At 36.6% G+C, this 21,950-nt stretch overlaps 1 protein-coding gene across 1 annotated transcript; it reads left to right on the top strand.

The window, feature by feature from the left end:
• The first annotated feature begins 393 nt into the window (after window positions 1-393).
• On the top strand, window positions 394-759 carry LOC124915850 (agamous-like MADS-box protein AGL62). Its single transcript, XM_047456598.1, has one exon. The coding sequence runs from the start codon at window positions 394-396 to the stop codon at window positions 757-759; it is 366 nt and encodes a 121-aa protein (XP_047312554.1).
• The last annotated feature ends 21,191 nt before the right edge of the window (window positions 760-21,950 follow it).

Below are 21,950 nucleotides of genomic sequence, written 5' to 3'. Positions count from 1 at the left end.
TCATCTAATTTTGTAAAAAAATAAATAAAACAAAAATAATTGTTTATATTATTATCAAAATTTAACAACTAATTAAAATAAAGTATGTAAATAATATTTTTAAATAACAATATAATTATTTAATTATTTAAAATTTTCTATTTATCTATAATCAAATTAGGATATTGAAATATTTTTATTTTGTAATATATAATAAAAAAATTAATTCATGAATTTAGAAAGATATTTAGATATCAATTAATTAGATTTCTTTCTTTCTATGAATATTCATAATGTTCCTATGCAAATTTTTTTTACTTAAATCTATAAATAGACTCCTCTAATCTAAGAAAAATTAAACATTTTATCTATTCATTACATATTATATCTCCCGTGTTTTATCTTTATCTAATCATGGTCAAAACAAACAAAGGGCGTCAAAGAATCACCAAGGCCAAAATGAAGAACGAGAGTAATCTTAAGGTTACATTCTGCAAAAGAAAAAGTGGGCTTTTCAAGAAATTCAGCGAGCTTATCACACTATGTGGGGCTGAAGTTTTTCTTCTAGTATTTTCACCAACAAACAGAGTGTTCTCCTACAGTCATCCTAGTGTAGAAGAAATAGTTGGGCGATTATTTGGTTCATCCTCTCCGACGGGGCTTTCCTGTGAAACTCAACAAATGATTGAATCTTATCGGTCATCAAACATTAGGGAACTAAATGCTAATGTGATGCAGGTTGAGGAATTTATGGAGGTTGAGGAGCAGCATGCGAAGTAGATAAATCACGACAAGAAAGTTGGGCAGGATCAAAGATGGTGGGAGAGATCGAATAAAGAGATGAGTTATCAACAACTTGAACATCTCAAGATGTCTCTATTGAATTTAAATGCCATTGTGACCCAAAAGATGTTGGAGTTTTCTAACCTGTAAACACAAACTTGTTTAGGGGAAATAATTATTATTGTGATAAGTTATTAATAAATTTATCTTGTTGTTTTTATTTTTTATAATTTTAATTGTTATTGTTTTGATTCATGTTTGTGTTATGAATTTTATTTTAATTTATTTATGTGTTTGTAACCATATTTTTTGTATTTTAATATTTTTTTTTTGTTTTTATACAATTATCGATTAAGTTTTATGTGATTCGATGAGAAAAAAATATTGAGAAAAAAAATAAAACGATAATGTCACATTTTTATCGTAAAATAAATAATCGAATATCTCAATCTTCATTATAGTTAAAGATCTCATCTTTTTTCGATCTCCAACCATAGAATACACTTTAATGCTAAATTCAAAATTTTATAAAGTATATCATAATATATAAAAATATCTTAATTTAAAATATAATTTTATATTTTAATAAATAAAAATCTTATTTTAATTTCCTATCTTTATTATCATAAATTTTGAATTAAAATCTGTTACAAATTAACAATTAATTAATTTTCATGATAATTGATTAGATAGTTATTACTGTAGTTAATAGAGAATTACATGTTTATGTGTGAAATGAGTAGGCCTGATGATATCGTTGGAAATGAGATTCTCATGTGTTGCTGGTTAGATTCCCTTTCCTTTGAATACCTACCAAGAAGCAATAGAGATGGCTTGATTATAAAGATGATAGTTTTATTTCCCTCATTGATTTTGAAAAGTAATTTTCTACTTTTTCTCTTAATTATATTTTATAAAGTAATTATTCAACCACACTTATTTTATTCTCCCTCATTTGGTCTCAATATCTTTATAAATATTTAAGAATATAATATACAAAATATTGTAAATCATTTTTTAGTTAACTTTTGATTATATATTATATTATTTCATATATAAATAATATATATACTTTTAAATCTTAACACCATAATTAAACTATTTAATTATATTATTTACTTCATAAATAAATAATACTATTTTTAAATCTTAATTCAATAATTAAATCTTTTTAATTATGTATATATTATTTAATTTTATAAATCAATATTATATTAATTAATATTTATATATATTAATAATTAATAATTAATGATTAACAATCATTTTCTTTGATATAATTTATAAACTCTTAGTTTGTGTCCTTGTAGGACACAATTATAATTGTTATAAGTTTTACCATATTAATCCTAATGGTCTTCTAGAAAAGCACTATGACTTATTTTAAAATAATTGGATTAAATTATCTTAAATAATTATTCAATTCAAAATTAGTATTGCACGTTAAATTAAATGACACAATTTTTTCAAGGGGATGGTCGGACAATAAAAAATTTGATACTTCTCTAGCGTGCAAATTCAATCAAGACGACACACGCAAATGTTTGGTCATATGAGGATCATAAATGAGCTTCATTTTTGCTTTTGTAAGATTAAATCAACTTCTAGATATTTCACCTAGATATTTCTTGATGAGGTGAAATATCTACTTTATTATGATGTTTTTGAATATACTCTATTAAGTTTTTATATTTGATTTTGATTAAGATTTGTGAAGTTTATTGTGAATTCTTTTTTATTTTTTCTTATTTTAGATTTAAACTTTTAATAATTAAATATCGACTTCTTACTAAGAAAGTTTTTAAATTATTATTGGATTTCTCAAATGATATTATTTGAGTTAATTAAGATTAAATCTAAGTATATGTCTATTATTTTGAATGTCATCTCTAGTTATGATAAATTATAAAACTTGTACTATTGTTTTTTATTTATTTAGTAAGCTTGTTTCATTATAATCCAAGCTTGCATATGAAAAATGATGTCAAAGATTTTATGAGACATTTTATGTTTTTATAATATTTAATTAAAGATTTGAAACTTTCTTATTTGGTATGAATTATAAAAAACACTTTTTTTAATTAAATTAACATATTAGAATATTTTTTATATAAATATAAAAATAAATAAATACAATTTATATTTAATTCACTTTTACATTTTTTTTAATTAAATACAACTAAAATAATTGAATAAATTATAATAAAATAAACAATATTATTGAATAATATTAAGTTCACAGTTTAAAAAAATATAATTAATATTTAATTTGGAATGTAAAAACCTAATATTAATTCAATTCATATAGGAATGTAAAAACCTAATATTAATTCAATTCATATAGGTATGAATGAATAAAATGATAAATATAGTTTAGATTAATACGGATAGGTTTGACCCGTTTCCTCATACTATATATCAATGATTTAATTATTCTTTTTCATTTTCTATTCATAATACTTAATATAATTGTTAGGATCGGGGACGCCCTTGGAGGACCGGGATGTTTCCGGTTTCTAGGAAGGGTGGCCGCTTACACAACACACAACTCTTTTGGTGATAGTCCGGTTAGAGACTAAAACCTTTCTCAGCACTGCACAATCTGTCACAGACTCTTGAACCGGGTTCAAGGGCGGAAATGTCTGTTTCAGGTTGAAGCAACGTTTGCGACTTTAGATGATGTTTTAGGAGGATACGGTTTTATGGATATGAGTGACCGGTTTTAGGAAAATGATTGGTTTTGAGGTTAAGGTTAATTAAGCAAGAAATGAAAGCAAAGGAAAGAACACGAGACAAGAGATTTGTTTATGGATGTTCGGAGCAAACCCTCCTACGTCACCCCTTCTTCTCAGGTTATGAGAATGATCTCCACTAACTCTTTAGAGTTACAACACAACTGTCGGTCGAGCCCAACTTCGCTACTCGCCGGTTACACCAAACTCACACTTTGATGTAATACAACAATTCAACACAATAACACGCACACAAGGCCTCCGGTTTCAGACACACCGGTTTTGGAATATAAGACTTTATCTCTCTAGAATTTAATGCTTTTACAACTCATTAACTATTTTCTGAACTTCTTCGAACTGCATTGAATGAAGGCGTTTCGACTTCCTTTTATAGCTGAAAGTAGCCAACGGTTACTTTCTTCTCTCTCTTGCGGATTGGTCGATCATTATCACGCCTGTTTGCAGAAGGGTTGCTTGCACGCTTCAACTTCCTCAACACCTGGCATTCATGCAGGTGACTTTGAGCATAGGATGACATAGCCGGTTTTCAGATTGTGACACGTGTTGAACATCCACTACCGGTTGTCAGCATCGGATCAATAAGGCATCATTGCTTTCCTCGCATGCTTCTGATCGGATCCGATCTTCTTTTATTCTTTCAAGACACGTTTCTTCCGTCATGATACGTCACTCTTCAATTTTGAATCTTCTGACTTTTGTTCTGAACCATCCGGTTTTTGTGTCTTGTAGTGTATCATCCGGTTAGAGAGTATAATCTTTCTTCTTCGTTAACCGGTCGCTTGAGAAGGTAGAACCGGTTCCTCTGATCTTTAACTTGATCACTTGAGGCTGGTTTCTTTGAAGTAGTGCAACCGATTTTTGATGCCCCAACCAGTTCATACGGTTTTAGAAGTACCTGCACATGAAGTTTAACTTCTGTTTAGTTTGTCTGGCCGGTTCCAAAATTAATCTACTTAATTTTTCTATCAATTTCTCCCTTTTTGATTATTTAGAATAAATATTCAAAAATTGTAATGTATGGCCGGTTCCAAAATTAATCTACTTAATTTTTCTATCAATTTCTCCCTTTTTGATTATTTAGAATAAATATTCAAAACATGTAATATATGGCCGGTTTTAAAAGAATTTGCTTGGTAGCCAGTTTAGAAAAATTAATCTACTTAATTTTTCTATCAATTTCTCCCTTTTTGATTATTTAGAATAAATATTCAAAACATCTAATGTATGGCCGGTTTAAAAACATGAGTTTGATTGTTTTGAAAGCCGGATGTTTCAAAAACATGAGTATGATTTTTGAGAGAAATATGTTAGAACCTATTAGAAAGAACAAAGTGACCAAGTTCTGAAACGGAATAAAATATAGTTGTTCAAAGTAAACAAAGAAAGAGGTTTAGGGCTTGGATGATCCCCCTTGTGTTGCTCCTTTTCCAGCTCTTTCTCCAACCGTCTTCTTTCTTCTTCTTGCCTTGCTCTGTGTTCTCTAGCACGTCTTTCGGCATCGATCAGCACACCGGCCCATACACTTGAATGACCGGTGCCCTTATTCTTGAGATTGAAGTTGGCACAAACTGGCTTTGGTGGTGGAGGCGGTGGAGCATTTGGAGGTCTGAAGCTTGGAGTTGCTGTGGATTCTCCGGTTGTCCTTCTCTTCCGTTGATTGAGTTCCTCCGGATCTTCTTCTTCTTCTTCATCAAGCGGTTGTGCATTTATCACGACTGGTAAGGCTGTTTTCTGTTCTGCCCGTTTCATCACATTCTTAACTGCACTTCGCTTCTTCTTGTTCCTTGTATTCATGGAGTGGGATGGTTGATCCAGTGGAAGTTCATGGACGTTGGCCTGCTCTTCCTCGTTGCATTATTGGGCAAGCGCATAGTCTTTATCTTCAATTTCCTTCTGTAACCGTTCCCTTTCAATCTCTTCCTCTTGCAGTTTCTTTGCGGTTTCAGCATCCTTTTCGATTTGCGTCAGAGTTGTAGTGTCTTGAACCTTGGACATTTCCCCGATTTGAATGGCCATTGCTTGCAGCATGTCCAATAGTGGAGCGGTTGCGGCTTTGACGGACTCGGCAATCATGGTTTTTACTGTTGTCTACATGGTCGTGTCCATCATGGTTTGTAGAGAATTTGACAGTTTATCTTCAGCCACTGCAATTCTTTCGTTGGTTACGGCTTTAAAGGTTCCAAGGCATGAGTCAACGGTTTCAGCCATTGCTTGCTTGATTTGATCTATTTCCAGAGTTTTGACCGGTTGAGAGGCTTCTTGTTCCAAGTTTTCAGAGGTTCCGGATGTCTCACCACTTATAAAGAAAGGCTTACTTTGATATAACTCAGCATTGTTGAATTGACGTTGGCAACTTTTCCACCATTGCATGTCAAGACGATCAAGATTTCGCACAAGCTGTTCTCGTACCCCAAGAAATTGTTCGGCCATCCTCATTTCGATCGGGTTTAGTGTCTTTCCTTTGGTTTCTTGAAACGCATTCTCAACTGCCTGTAACCGAGCATTTTCAAGGATTACCGGAGCTTTGTTAAACGCCGGTTGGATGAGATTGGTGTTAGCCAAAGTAAGTGCCCTTTCTTCCAGTTCGATGAGCTTGTCCCACTGTTTGTTGCCACTTAAACCTGGAACCATGTCGGATAACTTGGTTTCGCATCGGAGCTTCACCCACAAGATGTATGGCGCCAGCGCATCACTTGCACCTTTGTTCATGTCTTGAATGAGCTCCTCGAAGATCTCATTTTCGTGCTCAATGGTGTAGAGAACCTCTTCTCCGGTTGTGGCTTCATGTTGAGGATTGGTTTGCAGCGTGCCTGTTCCGGTTGCCGTTGTTTCTTCAATGAGAATGCCTTTGCCTTTGTTCACCTGAGTGGAACCTTCAGGTGTTGAGGCTGGTTGGTTTTCTAGGGCTGTCTTTCCTCCTGCGGAACCGGAAGGTTCCTGGTTTTCAATATTTCCCTCCTGAGCCGGAGGTGTGATTTCCGTTGTGTTGGTCGTCTCATCGACCGGTTGTGCTTCTGTCTGATCAGGTATTTCAACCTGATTATCTGGCTTCCGACGACTTGAAACGTCGTCCTCTTCGGTTTCCTTTGTGATCTCTTGGACCACATTATTGATTGCTTCTGAGGTATTCAAGCCCACATCGGCCAATACCTCTCCAACTCGTTTACTGAGTGACTTGGAGGTTTCAGAGTGAACGGTTACCTCTGCTTCCTCCTTAGAGACTGACTTGTTCTCCTTGCTCCCCGAAGATTCGGTTTGCCTTGGAGAATGGGATGAGATGGGAACTGGAATAACTGTGTTGAGTGGGATGGGCTGAAAAACATCTGCGGTTCTTTCCGGTGGATTGTCCGAGGAAAGCGTTTTCTCGGAGTCCACCGGTTTCTTTGAACTCTTCTTCGCAGCTACCTTCTTCCTTCTCTTCGGTTCCGGTGGAGCTTCTACCTCAACCGCCTTTCTTGACGGTTTCTTTTGTCTTGTTTCTTCTTCAACTGGAACCGATGAACTGGCTCCCTTGGATGATTTAGTCTTTGAGGATTTTGGTTTGATCGTCTTCTCCGGTTTTTCGATCATTGACTCAGAGTCAAGAATGTTGGAGATCGGAAGCGGTATGCCTTCACCGAGTTCCACTTTGAGAAACTCAAGAATTTTGACAATTTGCATAGCATAGGCTTGCACCCGGCCATCTTTCTTTATTACCATTTGACAGAACTCTTCGTATATGACGTACCCCCAGTCCACCTTGTCACCGCGAACAATAGCTAACAGCATTCTAAGTTTAAGTTTTGTGAGATTGTCGAAATTACCTCCCCTTCCTTGGAGTGATTTGGCGATGACGATTACCAACCATCTATATTCCGGTTTGAGCTTGATCCTCCGGCTGTTGTGGATCACCAGATCCTGACCTGAGAAAGATACCACCAACCGGGCAGCATTTGATTCTGCCTCGGTTAAGTCAATCTTGAGGTCCGAACCTGTGTTGGGCAGACCAAGGGCTTCCGCAAAAATTTCTTCGGTGATGAGAACGGTCTTCCCGTTAACAGTCGCCGATATCTTCCTATTTGACAGCGTCGCCGTCGCCAAGAACTCCGTCACTGCCGCCGGATGGATTATGAACGGACCAGACAGGAATTTTTCCAACCCAGATTCTCGTAGAAGTTGATGAACAGCCTTGTTCTTATCGTCGACATGCTCGTCAATATCTGCGAAATCTACTTGTAACATCCATTGAAATGGAGCTTTGCCTAGATCCATGATGGTTTTGAAGATAGAGGATGAAGAACGATGATGATCGGAGAGAGAAAAGCTTTTGAAGTTCTGGAAATCTTAGAGAGAGAAAGCACATGTGTCAAATGGGCTGATTTAAACTTATATAGATGGCGGTTCCAAGCGGTTTTGAAGATGAACCGTCAATTTGATGTTTTTGGCGCCAACTTTCCCTCAAAAAAGTTACTGCCGTAACTTTCGGCGGTAAATTTTTGAGAGGTAAAACTGTGGGCGGTTAAGATTTTTCAAATTTTCATCTTTGCTCGAGAGACCGGTTTTACTTGTCGACTTGCTAACCGGAAGTTTTAGGTTAACTTTAACATTTTGTATAAGTTTGAAAAGCCGGAAGGAATACTGTGAATGAAAACCGGAGATTTTTTTTTAAGAATTAAAATATTTCATTAATAGATAAGGAAAATGATTAACATTTGGGGCGGTTCTGGTCGTACAACAAAATGACCAGAAACCGGAACGAAAACGAAAAAGAAAGAGAATTATTCAGTAAACCATCCTCCTTCCAACCTTCTTTCATACCACTTTTCCATGGTGTTTTGAAGAGACCGTTCCTGAATTCTTAACACACATTTATAGATCATGTCTATTGTGATGGTGTTGAAGGATCCAACCGGAACACCTTTTCCAAGGTTACGACGCTTGGACATGAGAAACCGGGTGATCTGAGGAGCGTAGCTGATCCTTCCTCTTTTACCGGTCATAAGCTGCTTTAGCTTATTGAAAAGATAGGACGCCCAGTTGATGGCAGAGTTGCGGATGATGGCTATCATAATGTCGAATGCCTCCCGGCTATAGTTCTGATTGGGCATTCGGCCTATGATAGACCTTTGGACCAAATCGTGAAAGACTTGGTAGTGAGGAGCGAGATCTTCTTTCTTCCCAAAATCCTTAACAGGAGTGTATGAAGAAGAGAAGATCTTGAAAAAAGTTTCCTTGGCCGGTAAATACGGCGTCGGAAAATCGGAGAAACCTTCCGTTGGAAGGTGAAAGAAGGTGGCGAATTCCTCCTCAGAAAACTGGAGGAACTGACCGTCGATGATGGTGCGAATGCTGCCATCATCCAAAATGTGACCGTTATTATAGAATTCACACACCTCCTCCACGAGGATGAGGTCCGAACCCTTGAGAAAACCTTGCAGGCCAGACTCTATGATGTGCTGAAAGATGCAATCATAGTATGAGCTATGCTTGATGTCTTCAAAATCAATGATCAGGGTGTTTCTTATCTCGGCAGACATGATGATGAGTAGTGAAGAAAAGTTTTGAGAGAGTTCTTGAGCTTCCGAGTTTTTAGAGAGAAGAATGCTTGAAGGCGTGTTTTGAAAATGGAAGTTGAGTCCCCTTTTATAGCCTGGAGTGAATGAGAGCATTTAATGAGAGGATTTGAAAAATCTAGCCGTTTATGCTTAGTCATTAATGTCTTTGTGATTTTCCAAGAGAATAAAGGCAAGTCTTGTCAAATCAAGTCAGGCATACTTTTTGATAATGAGGATTTATGTTTCCAAGAGTGATATGATTTATTTTTGATACGACGCATTGAATATTTTAGATTTTGACTTGGAAAGGAAAGAAATCTGATTCATTAATTGGAGTACGAAACCGGTAGTACAACAAAAGTACCGGTTTTGTAAAGAGAGGATAAAAGAAAAGAGGAAGAACAGGTTAGACATTTGATGACTCATCCGCTTGAGCATTTGAAGCCTCAGCCGCTTGAATTCTTCTGGCTTTAACCGCTTCCCACTGGTCGATCATTTCTTGTACTCGTTCTTTGGTGAGCACGTGCCTTGGGTGAAGAGTGACGAAGGCTCCGGAGTGGATGTCCAGACTTGCACAGAAACCGCTCAGCTGAGGAGCGTAGCCGGTTTTGTTGGAGAGGAGCATCTTCTTCAGGTTACTGAAGATGATCCAGGACCAGTTAACCGGTGTCCCAACCGTTACGGCGATCATCATCTCGAAGACCCTTTGGGTGTAGTAGTAACTCTTCTCTCTGCACAAGACAGATTTTCCCAGAATCTCGCAGAAAATCTGGTATTTGTGAGAAAGTTGACTCTTAGCACCCCAGGGTTTAACCGGGATGTCAGATCCTGAGAACCGGCGACACATTTCTTCCATTGTCACCGGGGAGTAAGTTAGGTCGGTTACCCCTTCATTGGGTAAACCGCAATATACAACGAAATCCGTCTCGCTGAATAGAAATTTCTGACCGTAGACCTGTGCAACGAGTATATCTCGATGCACCTCTTTCGCGGTCTCAAAGAGTTCTTCGACTACAAGGTAGTCGATGATGAACCTGTTCTCAAGAAAGCTTCTTAGCCCACTCCTTTCTATGGCTAAGAACATTTCCTTTACTTCATGATCCTCATATTGGTAGATTGATTCAAAATCTGCCAATAGGATTTTCTTGGCCAAAGAGTTGGTATTCATGTTTTTGAGAGAGAGAGGATTTTATCTCAAGAGTAATACTTGTGAATAGTGAACTTGTGATGTTTTGAACAGGATTAAGGATGGTTTATATAGCCCGGGAATTCGGCTTGGTCTTTAATGAGGTTAAGCATGCCTGATGATGTCATCAGCTATTTAATAGACTTAACTTGTTGAAGTAACTAATGGTTATTTCCAAGGTAAATCTAATTATTACTAAGATAGCAATGATGAAAAATATCTATTGACAAGATGTGAGTCTCCCTCTCTTGATGATGGACACATGTCGTCATCTCGATTGTGGTAGACTTGTTTTAATTAATTACAGGCTTCATTTTTCAAAATATGCATGAAAACTAGGTCGGTCATCTCAGGTTAACCGGAAAAATTCATTTCATCAGACCAGAGTGCATATGTACTAAGCGGTTTTCCATGACCGGTTTTAGTAAGATATTTCCGTTTGTGAAGAAAAGTTGATTAATGTCAACAGTTGTTCAACTTTGGATTTGTTTTATCCACTTCAACCCGGTTATTTCAACCGTATTAGTAAACATACATTTGATTTGAAATTATGAAGTGATCGGGCATAACCGGAGACTTCCTCCCGGTTAGCATATTTGATTTATTAATGGCCTATTTGAATATGGTTTGAGACGCCTTAGCTTCTCCCTGAACACATATCCCGGTTTTATATACAAGCATACAGTATGATTATATTAATTGATTAAGATTAGTAAGACCCAAGATATTTCGAAAATGTGAAAACTTAGCTTCCTGTAGCGGTTTCGTGAAGATGTCCGCTACTTGTTGCTCGGTCGACACATATTCCAGCCGGATGTGTTTCTCCTGAACATGCTCCCGGATGAAATGGTGTCGGATGTCGATATGCTTTGTTCTTGAGTGCAACACCGGATTATATGTGATCGTTATGGCACTGGTGTTGTCACAAAAGATTGGAGATTCCTTTGCTTCTATTCCGAAATCCCTTAGTTGCTGTTGAATCCAGAGGAGTTGTGCGCAGCAGCTTCCAGCCGCTAGGTACTCCGCCTCTGCGGTTGAGGTTGCAACGGATGTTTGTTTCTTGCTGCTCCAAGTAACTAACCGGTCACCTAGGAACTGACAGGTTCCACTTGTACTCTTTCTGTCGATTTTGCACCCCGCGTAATCGGCATCCGAGTAGCTTATTAGATTGAAGCTCGAATCTTTTGTGTACCAAAGTCCCACTTCTTGAGTTCCCTTCAAATATTTTAGGATTCTTTTGGCAGCCGTATAATGAGATTGCTTTGGATTTGCTTGGAACCTTCCGCACACTCCAACCGCAAACAGAATGTCAGGTCGGCTTGCAGTGAGATACAGCAGCGATCCGATCATTCCTCGATATGTTGTGATGTCAACGGCTTGACCATCATCATCTTTGTCCAGCTTCACGGAAGGACTCATCGGCGTAGCCGCTTCGGCACATGTATCCATCCCAAATCTCTTCAGCAGTTCGGCTGTATACTTCGGTTGACTTATAAAGATTCCGGCTTCAATCTGCTTAACCTGAAGTCCTAGAAAGAAACTCATTTCCCCCATCATACTCATTTGAAATCTATCAGTCATTATTTTCGAAAACTTGTCACATAATTTTGGATCGGTTGATCCGAATATAATGTCATCAACATAAATCTGAACAAGTAAAATTTGTTCCTTTCTTTCGAATTTGAAAAGGGTTTTGTCTACCGAACCTATTGTGAATTTGCGATCAAATAGGAATTGTGTCAAAGTATCATACCAAGCTCTTGGAGCTTGTTTCAAACCGTAAAGGGCTTTATTCAGCCGGTAAACGTGATTTTCATGTTCTGGATTTTTAAAACCTGGAGGTTGGTTAACATATACCTCTTCATTTACTTTACCGTTTAGAAAAGCACTCTTAACATCCATTTGATAAACTTTGAACTTTTTAAAAGCTGCATATGCTAAAAATATTCTAATGGCCTCAAGTCTAGCTACAGGGGCGAATGATTCTTCAAAATCAATGCCTTCTTCCTGTTTATAGCCTTGAGCCACTAACCGGGCTTTGTTCCTCGTAACCAAACCGTCTTCATTGAGTTTATTTCTGAATACCCATCGTGTGCCTATAACCGGTTTGTTTTTCGGTCTAGGGACTAGGTACCAGACTTTATTTCTCTCAAACTCGTTTAATTCCTCTTGCATTGCCAAGATCCAATCTGGATCTGACAGTGCTTCATCCACCTTTTTCGGCTCAATTTGTGATATGAAAGCAGAGTTTCTATAGTGATCCAAATTTTGTTGCCTAGTTCGGACGGGTGAGGATATGTTACCTATTACTAGTTCAAGAGGATGATTTTTGTTCCTTCTGAGGTTAATCCGAGACGTGTCTACCAAGCTTTCGGTTGGCTGATCAAGGTTAGACTGATCGGTAGGCTGAACAGAGTCAGACCGACCGATTTCTTCAGTAGAAACTGAAGCGTCAACTTTCTGCGGTAAGGCAGCTTGATCAGGCTGAATTTCAACATCAACCGCTTGGTCCTTGACAAAGCGTCTAAAAACCGGAACCTCGTCTTCATCATCAGAATAGATATTGAAATTTTCCATTCTGTTGTGAAGGTCGAAGGGTAATGCAGTGTTTCGCTCAACCGATTCATCGAAAACAACGTGTGCGGTTTCTTCAACTGTTAAAGTCCTAGTATTGTATATTCTGTAGGCTTTACTCACAGCTGAATAACCCAACATTATTCCCTCATCGGATTTAGCATCAAAAGCGGTCAAGTAATTCTTGCCGTTATTGTGAACAAAGCATTTACTACCAAAAATTCGAAAATACCGTACACTTGGAACTTGATCAAAATAAATTTCAAAAGGAGTTTTCGAAAACCGTTTAGTTACTAAAGATCGATTTTGTGTATAGCAAGCGGTGTTGATAGCTTCAGCCCAAAACTTTTGAGCAATACCCGAATAGGCTATCATTGACCTTGCGGCTTCCTTGAGAGTTCGGTTTCTTCTCTCAGCCAGGCCATTTTGTTGAGGAGTTCTGGCACTAGACAACTCGTGCCTAATACTGGAATCATCAAGAAAAGTAGTTAAATTACTGTTTATAAACTCAGTTCCTCTATCACTTCTGATTTTGTTTACTCTAATAGATTTTTCATTTTGTATTCTCAAAATCAGTTTAATCAAGTTTGGAGTTGCTTGATTCTTAGAAGCTAGGAAAGTAACCCAAGTAAATTTGGAGTAATCATCAATAACCACCATAGTATAATGCATGCCTCCTAAACTGGTTACTTTAACCGGACCAAACAGATCCATATGCAAAAGTTCTAAACATCTTTCAGATTGATAATTTCCTTTATTTTTGAAAGATGATTTTACTTGTTTCCCCATTTGACATGCAGCACATACTTTATCTTTTGAAAACTTAACTTTTAGAAAACCGTGAACTAGTTCTTTGGAGCAAATGAAATTGATCGTTTTGAAATTCAAGTGGTTTAACCGTTTATGCCAAAGCTAGTTTGGGTCATTTCCGGCTATCATACACACAGGTTTTTCGAAATCAGTTTTCCAATTTACTTTGTAAATGTTTCCTATCCGGTTACCGGTTAGCAAAGTGTCATTATTTTGATTTTTGACCAAGCATGAGTTTTTATGAAATTCAACTTTGTAGCCCACATCACACATTTGGCTTATGCTTAACAGGTTAAAGCTTAGTTTCTCTACTAATAGCACATTATTTATGGATAATTCACCATGGACAATCTTACCCTTGCCCACGGTTTTACCTTTTGAGTTATCCCCGAATGTTATGAATGCTCCGGTTTCGTACTTGATGTCGGTCAGTAGTTCCTTGTTTCCGGTCATATGCTTTGAGCATCCACTGTCCAAGTACCATTTAGAATTCTTTAACAGGTTGCTCCTCCTAACCTGCAACAAACAATTATTTACACCTTTTTGGTACCCACATTTAGTTGGGTCCGTGGTTGATTAGTCCCTTTGGGATCCAGACTTGAATGAGTCGGATCACTTTCCCGGTTATCGTTTTGATAATATTTGGCTTAACTTCTTGGCCGTTGCTCAAGAATGCCTTATGTGGTGATGGGCTTCTTTGATGCCGAGGTTTATTTGTTTTACTTGGTTTCCGGTTGGCTTTCCTTCTCTCAGGATGAAGCCATTTTTCAGATTCGTTAGGACCTACATATTTAAGTGTTTCTTCCGGTTTTAGGTCATTTTCGGTTTGTGAACTTTTGACAAATTTTATAAATGGAAGATTATTTTTCGTTAGTTTCATCCCGTTGGATTGTTTTGTTTCATTTTGTTTACTTGGTTCATAGCCGATACCATATCTACATTTCGGATGTCTTTTATAGTTACACATTTGTTTCACTACTTGACGTGATCTCTCCCACGCGGCCGTGACGTACATTGCTCGTTCATCGGTTTCGGTTACCGGTTGAACTGTCTCCTCATTGTTTGAGAATAGTTCATCCGGTTCATACGTTTCGATTTCGCATGTTTTATCACATTCATTTTGTTCGGTTTTAGGTTCTACAGGAGTTGGTATATACGCAGATATATTTCTGAACTCAGCAACCATTTGGTTGAGTGCAGAAACTAGGTCTTCTTTAGTAAACTCATCGGAAGAAAAATCAAATACCTCTTTGTCGTTTGCCATGAAGCAGGTTACTTTCTCTTCACCATCTTCATTATCAGAGTATGCCCACTCGCTTCCACCGTCGGATGCAATAAGTGCTTTTTGAATCTCCTTTCCTTCATCAGCATGTTGATCGTCGTTTCTTCGGTAGTCGTTTCGTTGGTTATTGTTGTTTCCCCGATAATTGTTTCCTTGATAATTGTTTCCCTGATACCGGTTGCCTTGATAATTATTCCCTTGATAATTATTTCCTTGATAGTTTCCTTCCGGTTTTCTATCGTCTCTTCTTGGTTTTCTACATTCTGACCTGAAATGTCCAAAACCATCACAGTTATAACATCTCTTGTTTGATTTATCTACATAGTTATAATTAAAATCATTATTAGATGGTGGCTGGCTCTTCTTCATGAATTTCCCGAATTTCTGGGCTAGCATTGAAATCACATCGTCGGTTATTTGATCAGTGTTTTTGACTGGAGCCGGTGCGGTTGATACTGGAGCCGCCGGTTCCACCGATGTGACCAAAGCTCTTGTTGCGGTTGATGTGGATGCTTCATCTTCGATCCGAGACTTGATCTCGAATTCGTAGGCTTTCAAGTCCTCAAACACATCATGCAACTTCATCTGCCCAAGGGTACTTGATTCCCTCATCACCATGGTCTTGATATCCCACGTGCTTGGCAAAGATCTTAGAGCTTTGATGATCACTTCTCGGTTGTCATACTTCTTTCCGAGTGTCTGAAGCTCGTTTACTACACTGGTGAACCGGTTGCTAAATTCCTTCATGTTTTCTCCCGGTTTCATCCTTATGTTTTCATACTTCTGCGTAACCACCAAGATTTTGTTCTCCTTGGTTCTTTCGTTTCCCTCGTGGATCTGAATGATCGTTTCCCAGGCTTCCTTTGCATTTTCACACTCTGATATTTTGTTCAAAGTGTTGTTATCTATAGCCTTATAGATATGCCTCATGCAATGGTTGTCCAGGTTACTTCTTCTCCGATCTTCACTCGTCCATAGGCTTTCCTCCTTGTTGATCTTGATCGGTCCCTCTTTCAGGACTCGGCACATCTCATCATCTAACGTAATCAGATGTAGATACATCTGCTTCTTCCAACTACTAAACGCTTCGCTGTTTAGCATTGGCGGCTTGTCGTTGTGGGTCATGCTTCCCATCTTTTTCGGTTGCTTGAGTGCTAAGATCCTCGCTCTGATACCACTTGTTAGGATCGGGGACGCCCTTGGAGGACCGGGGTCTTTCCGGTTTCTAGGAAGGGTGGCCGCTTACACAACACACAACTCTTTTGGTGATAGTCTGGTTAGAGACTAAAACCTTTCTCAGCACTGCACAATCTGTCACAGACTCTTGAACCGGGTTCAAGGGCGGAAATGTCAGTTTAAGGTTGAAGCAACGTTTGCGACTTTAGATGATGTTTTAGGAGGATACGGTTTTATGGATATGAGTGACCGGTTTTAGGAAAATGATTGGTTTTGAGGTTAAGGTTAATTAAGCAAGAAATGAAAGCAAAGGAAAGAACACGAGACAAGAGATTTGTTTATGGATGTTCGGAGCAAACCCTCCTACGTCACCCCTTCTTCTCAGGTTATGAGAAGGATCTCCACTAACTCTTTAGAGTTACAACATAACTGCCGGTCGAGCCCAACTTCGCTACTCGCCGGTTACACCAAACTCACACTTTGATGTAATACAACAATTCAACACAATAACACGCACACAAGGCCTCCGGTTTCAGACACACCGGTTTTGGAATATAAGACTTTATCTCTCTAGAATTTAATGCTTTTACAACTCATTAACTATTTTCTGAACTTCTTCGAACTACATTGAATGAAGGCGTTTCGACTTCCTTTTATAGCTGAAAGTAGCCAACGGTTACTTTCTTCTCTCTCTTGCGGATTGGTCGATCATTATCACGCCTGTTTGCAGAAGGGTTGCTTGCACGCTTCAACTTCCTCAACACCTGGCATTCATGCAGGTGACTCTGAGCATAGGATGACATAGCCGGTTTTCAGATTGTGACACGTGTTGAACATCCACTACCGGTTGTCAGCATCGGATCAATAAGGCATCATTGCTTTCCTCGCATGCTTCTGATCGGATCCGATCTTCTTTTATTCTTTCAAGACACGTTTCTTCCGTCATGATACGACACTCTTGAATTTTGAATCTTCTGACTTTTGTTCTGAACCATCCAGTTTTTGTGTCTTGTAGTGTATCATCCGGTTAGAGAGTATAATCTTTCTTCTTCGTTAACCGGTCGCTTGAGAAGGTAGAACCGGTTCCTCTGATCTTTAACTTGATCACTTGAGGCTGGTTTCTTTGAAGTAGTGCAACCGGTTTTTGATGCCCCAACCAGTTCATACGGTTTTAGAAGTACCTGCACATGAAGTTTAACTTCTGTTTAGTTTGTCTGGCCGGTTCCAAAATTAATATACTTAATTTTTCTATCAATTTCTCCTTTTTTGATTATTTAGAATAAATATTCAAAAATTGTAATGTATGGCCGGTTCCAAAATTAATCTATTTAATTTTTCTATCAATAACCATTGTGGATGGAAGAAGATCTTAGACAAGTTTTTCCAATTGAGTGTAGATAGTAACGAATAATGATGATATACATACAATTAGATCGGAACATGATCTGCAAACACAAACTCAATTACACAAATTTAAAAAATAATTTACATATAGTTCTCCAAACATCATTTCAAATGAGCCCTAATTTGAATGAATCTATAGAGAGCAAAACACTTACATAAGAACTATACACCAAATGGGTAAGTGGTTGATGGTTCCTGAATTCAATCTAATACCTAAGTCGTAATAAAAACTTAACTTGAAAAACTAAGAACAGAGGGAATAAAATAAACAATGTATTGTTGAAACATAACTTAATGTAAATTCAGTTATCAAAAGCATATTAAATAGAATGTTAGATTAAATTAAATAAAGAAAAAGGAAAACTAATTAAAAGAGAAATAATTAGTTAAGGAAAAACATTTTAATAAACTTAGGTAAATAAGTTTAATTCAATATGACATAGTTTTAATGATAAGGTCTGCACAAAACGAAGTTGTAATCTGAACAAAACATAACTATGGTCTGAACAAGAACTAAGTTGTGTAATTTGCCTTTGTGCAGCTACTGCCCAAAAGACGTATGTCTTTAGATGCAGTCTAAAGAAAGAGCGAGCAGACATACTCTGAATTTCATCAGACGGGTTGTCTAAAGAAGTCCGCAAGCAGACGTAGTCTGAACTTCATCAGACGGGCTGTCTAAAGAAGTGTTTGAGAAGACGTCTAGGACTCAATAGACGGGTTGTCTAAGGAAGTGCGCGAGCAGACATAGTCTGAACTTTATCAGACGGGTTGTCTGAAGAAATACACGAGCAGACATCTAGGACTCAACAAACGCTCTATTCTGAAGAAGCGCTAACAGATGTCTAGGTTTCAAAGAACGCTCTAGTCTGAAAAAGCGCTTGCAGACGTCTAGGCTTCAACAGACGCTCTGGTCTAAAGAAGCGCTAACAGACGTCTAGGCTTCAACAGACGCTCTGGTCTGAAGAAGCGCTAGTAGACGTGAAGGCTTCAACAAACGTTCTAGTTTGAAGAATAGACTATTATGATCGGGATAGCTGAAAGAGACTTGGGGTCTCTTTAGGTCGAACGCTTACACAACACGCCGGTTGATACTAACTCGGTTAGAAGTTAATATCGGTCTCAATACTACACAAATCGTCAAAAACTCTTGAACCGAGTTCAAGTACAAAAATGTTTGTTTCTATTTGAAGCAACACACACACGGATTGGACAACAATAGAAGGGTATGAAATGGAGAAGAAATACAATACAAGATTTATGGATGTTCGGAGATAAAGCTCCTGCATCACCCCTTCTTCTCAAACATTGAGAAGGATATTCACTAAGAATATTTAACACACTTTACAATACGTCAAATAACCAAGGCTTATTTACTACTCGTTATTGACATACAACTCTCACTTCTTACACAAAATGAATGAAATTGTAATATCCTTAGCACTTTGGACAGTATCTAAACAAGAACAGTTTAGGCTTTGATTCAATTCTAAAATATGTTGTCTCACTGTCTTGTATATCTTCTTGGGTATATGTTTTAGGTATGTTGCTACTGTTCTTCAAGATTCTCTTAAATAATGAAATATGTACAGTCATATTTCTCATTCAATGGATACTTACATGGTAATCCTTGATTATGATTGGTCAGTCAAGAAGGTACATCATGACATTAAATGCGGTTAATACTTCTCAAGAAACATATCAGTCGGCAGGTTTGTCTTCTATTGATTTAATCATCTGAAGCAGTTTGAAAAATACCTACTCCTTGGGGACTGTTGTTGGACTTATACCAAAATAGGTATCTGATCACTTTTGGCAGTGTTTTGCTTCCCAAGGTCTATCATCAGACTTGTATCAAAATGGAAATAACAGTTTGTATATTTGAAATCTTCCTTCTGCATATTTCCAAAGTATTCTGAATTACACCAAAATGAAAACTTCCAGTTGTTCTCAATTTAAATCTCCTACTATATGATTGATTCCACATCTTTGATTTGATCGGTCAAGCTGCCGGTCATTTTATGTATTGTATAGAAGCTTAGGATTGCACCAATTATTTTTTCGGAAATATCACTGGTTGCGCCGACTTTTCAATATCGGTGGACCGGACATACTGAGGAAGAATAGAAGATGATTTCTCTTTGAGGTATAAATGATAGGTTTACTGATCATACAACTGAGCGGTAAAGTCGATTTTCACTGCCAAGTCGATCCTCTACTTGTTTCGTTGTAAAGATAGTCGAATAGATACTTTGATAAGATAATCCTGGTTTGCACCTCCTTTGTAATATCGGTCGACCGGACTAGAGTGATAAAGTTATTTTGAGGATATGACCAAATTCTGCATCTCCTGCACAAACGGTGGATTTGGTTAGGTTCTTCAAATATTTAATTATCTGCTACTTAACTCTTTATTTTATCTAACATAGACGTCTAGCCTTTAAAAGAAGACTAAAGCAACACCCGCTCATCTTCCCTACTCATCACCCGACAAGCGACAGTCTGTCACATTAGCACACACAATAATCAACAGAATAATTCCACATGTTAATATTCAGATTCGACCGTTACATTAATTAACGTGTAACATTTATACAAACCTTCTAAAAAGCTCAATAGTCACACGCCATTCAAGTAGGGCTATGATAATCAAATGCGTCTACAACACTGAAGTAGAGCTAAGCTACATCAGAACGCGGAGCTCTACAACACTCCATCATTGAATGCAAAGAGGATGTGACTCATATATATATGTGGATCTTAATCAAGAAGGTGTTGGATATATTACCGCTTTTATTCAAGATTACTCTCTCATTATCCCAATTGTAATTCGTGTACTATGTACTTTCTATTAAGATAAGTTGAGAGTGAAATTGTTGTAATATTTGTTAAGAATGTTCAGCATTATAAGTTGAACAGAGGGTGTCTGTTCAATAAAGTGAGATTTAGAAGTTCAGAACAGCGATTGTTAAGTCATGGGTTTCTGATCAAGGTTGTGTAGAGGCTATAAAAGTTAAAGTCTTCTATTGTATTCTTTTGGTAACAGAAGAAGGGGTGACGTAAGAGTTTTTATCTCCTAACATCTATAAACAACTCCGTGTCCATTTCTTAATGTCTTATTCATTATGTTTCAATACGCTTCAAATCCAGTGAGTTATTCCACACTTGAATCTGATTCAAGAGCTCGTGAAGATTTGTCACGAGAATAAAAACATGTCTTAACCTCCAACAGGGTTAAAAACCGAATTGGAAATCGATAGTCGTTCAACAATACTCAAATCCTACTGGTTGTTGTTGACACCGATCCCAACATAGAGAAATTGAGAGGATAATGATTGAAATTGAGATCGAGAGAATCGAAACAATAAAATACACATAGGGTTAGAAGACGCAAAAGGAGAGTAGATGATATGTTGTATCCTTAGATGAGCCACAATATGTACCTTCTTTAAATTTGATGTCTTAGATGTGAAAATATGAACGTGAAACCCCACATAAAATTTTAAAATAAGTCCCCAACTATTTGAAGAGTGGTTTCATATCCCCAAAAGGAGATCGAGAAAAATTGATTTTAGGATTATAGGTTGACATTGGCGCTGGCTCATAATCTTGTCTCTCAAATTAGGCTTGTTAGATCTATGATTATTTAGAGAAAAAATAAAATTTATGTATACTATATTATTTGGGTAAAATGATTACATAGTATTTATTATATAATAATATAAATATTATGAAATAATTAACTAATAATAAAATTAAATATTAATTTAATTAATTATTTACTATAAATAAATTATATTTTAACAAATAATTGATAGTTAATTATTTAGATTATAATAATATTAATATTAGTATAAATGACTAAAAAATAATAATTAGGTTATTACATTAATTATATAACTTTATAAAAATATAATATTTCTACAAATTACGAAAATATCAAGTAATTCTGTAGAGTAAATTTATAAACTAATATTATAAGAAAATTATTTATCTTAATCATATTTTGTTGTCATATACTAATTGTGGTATAAGATAATAAATTGAACAAAGTGAACTATTACATTATTATTGCTTCACATAATAGATCAAAGAAAAGGAACGATTACGATTACTTTAATATTGATTCACCAGAATGGTATCTTTCATGAAAATAATTTTTTTAGATAATTTCATTATTATTAATTTTTAACTATTTGTGTAAAATGTATAATAAAAATAAGAAATAAAATAATTTTTATTCCAAAATAATTATTGTAAAAGAATGAATGAATTAATTTAATAAAATATACAAAATTAGATGGCACATTTAAAATTTTTTCATGGTACGTACAATTCTTAAATATTTAACTCTATAAATAGATTTTATTCAATTTATTCATAAACACACTTAATCTTTTTATTACATATTACGATTCACATCAATAATTTGTAACTATCTAATCATGATGAGGACATGCATAGGAAGTAAA

This window comes from Impatiens glandulifera, chromosome 9, assembly GCF_907164915.1.
Source record: "Impatiens glandulifera chromosome 9, dImpGla2.1, whole genome shotgun sequence".
In the NCBI taxonomy this organism is placed as follows: domain Eukaryota; kingdom Viridiplantae; phylum Streptophyta; class Magnoliopsida; order Ericales; family Balsaminaceae; genus Impatiens; species Impatiens glandulifera.
This window is presented reverse-complemented; position numbering and strand designations above follow the sequence as displayed.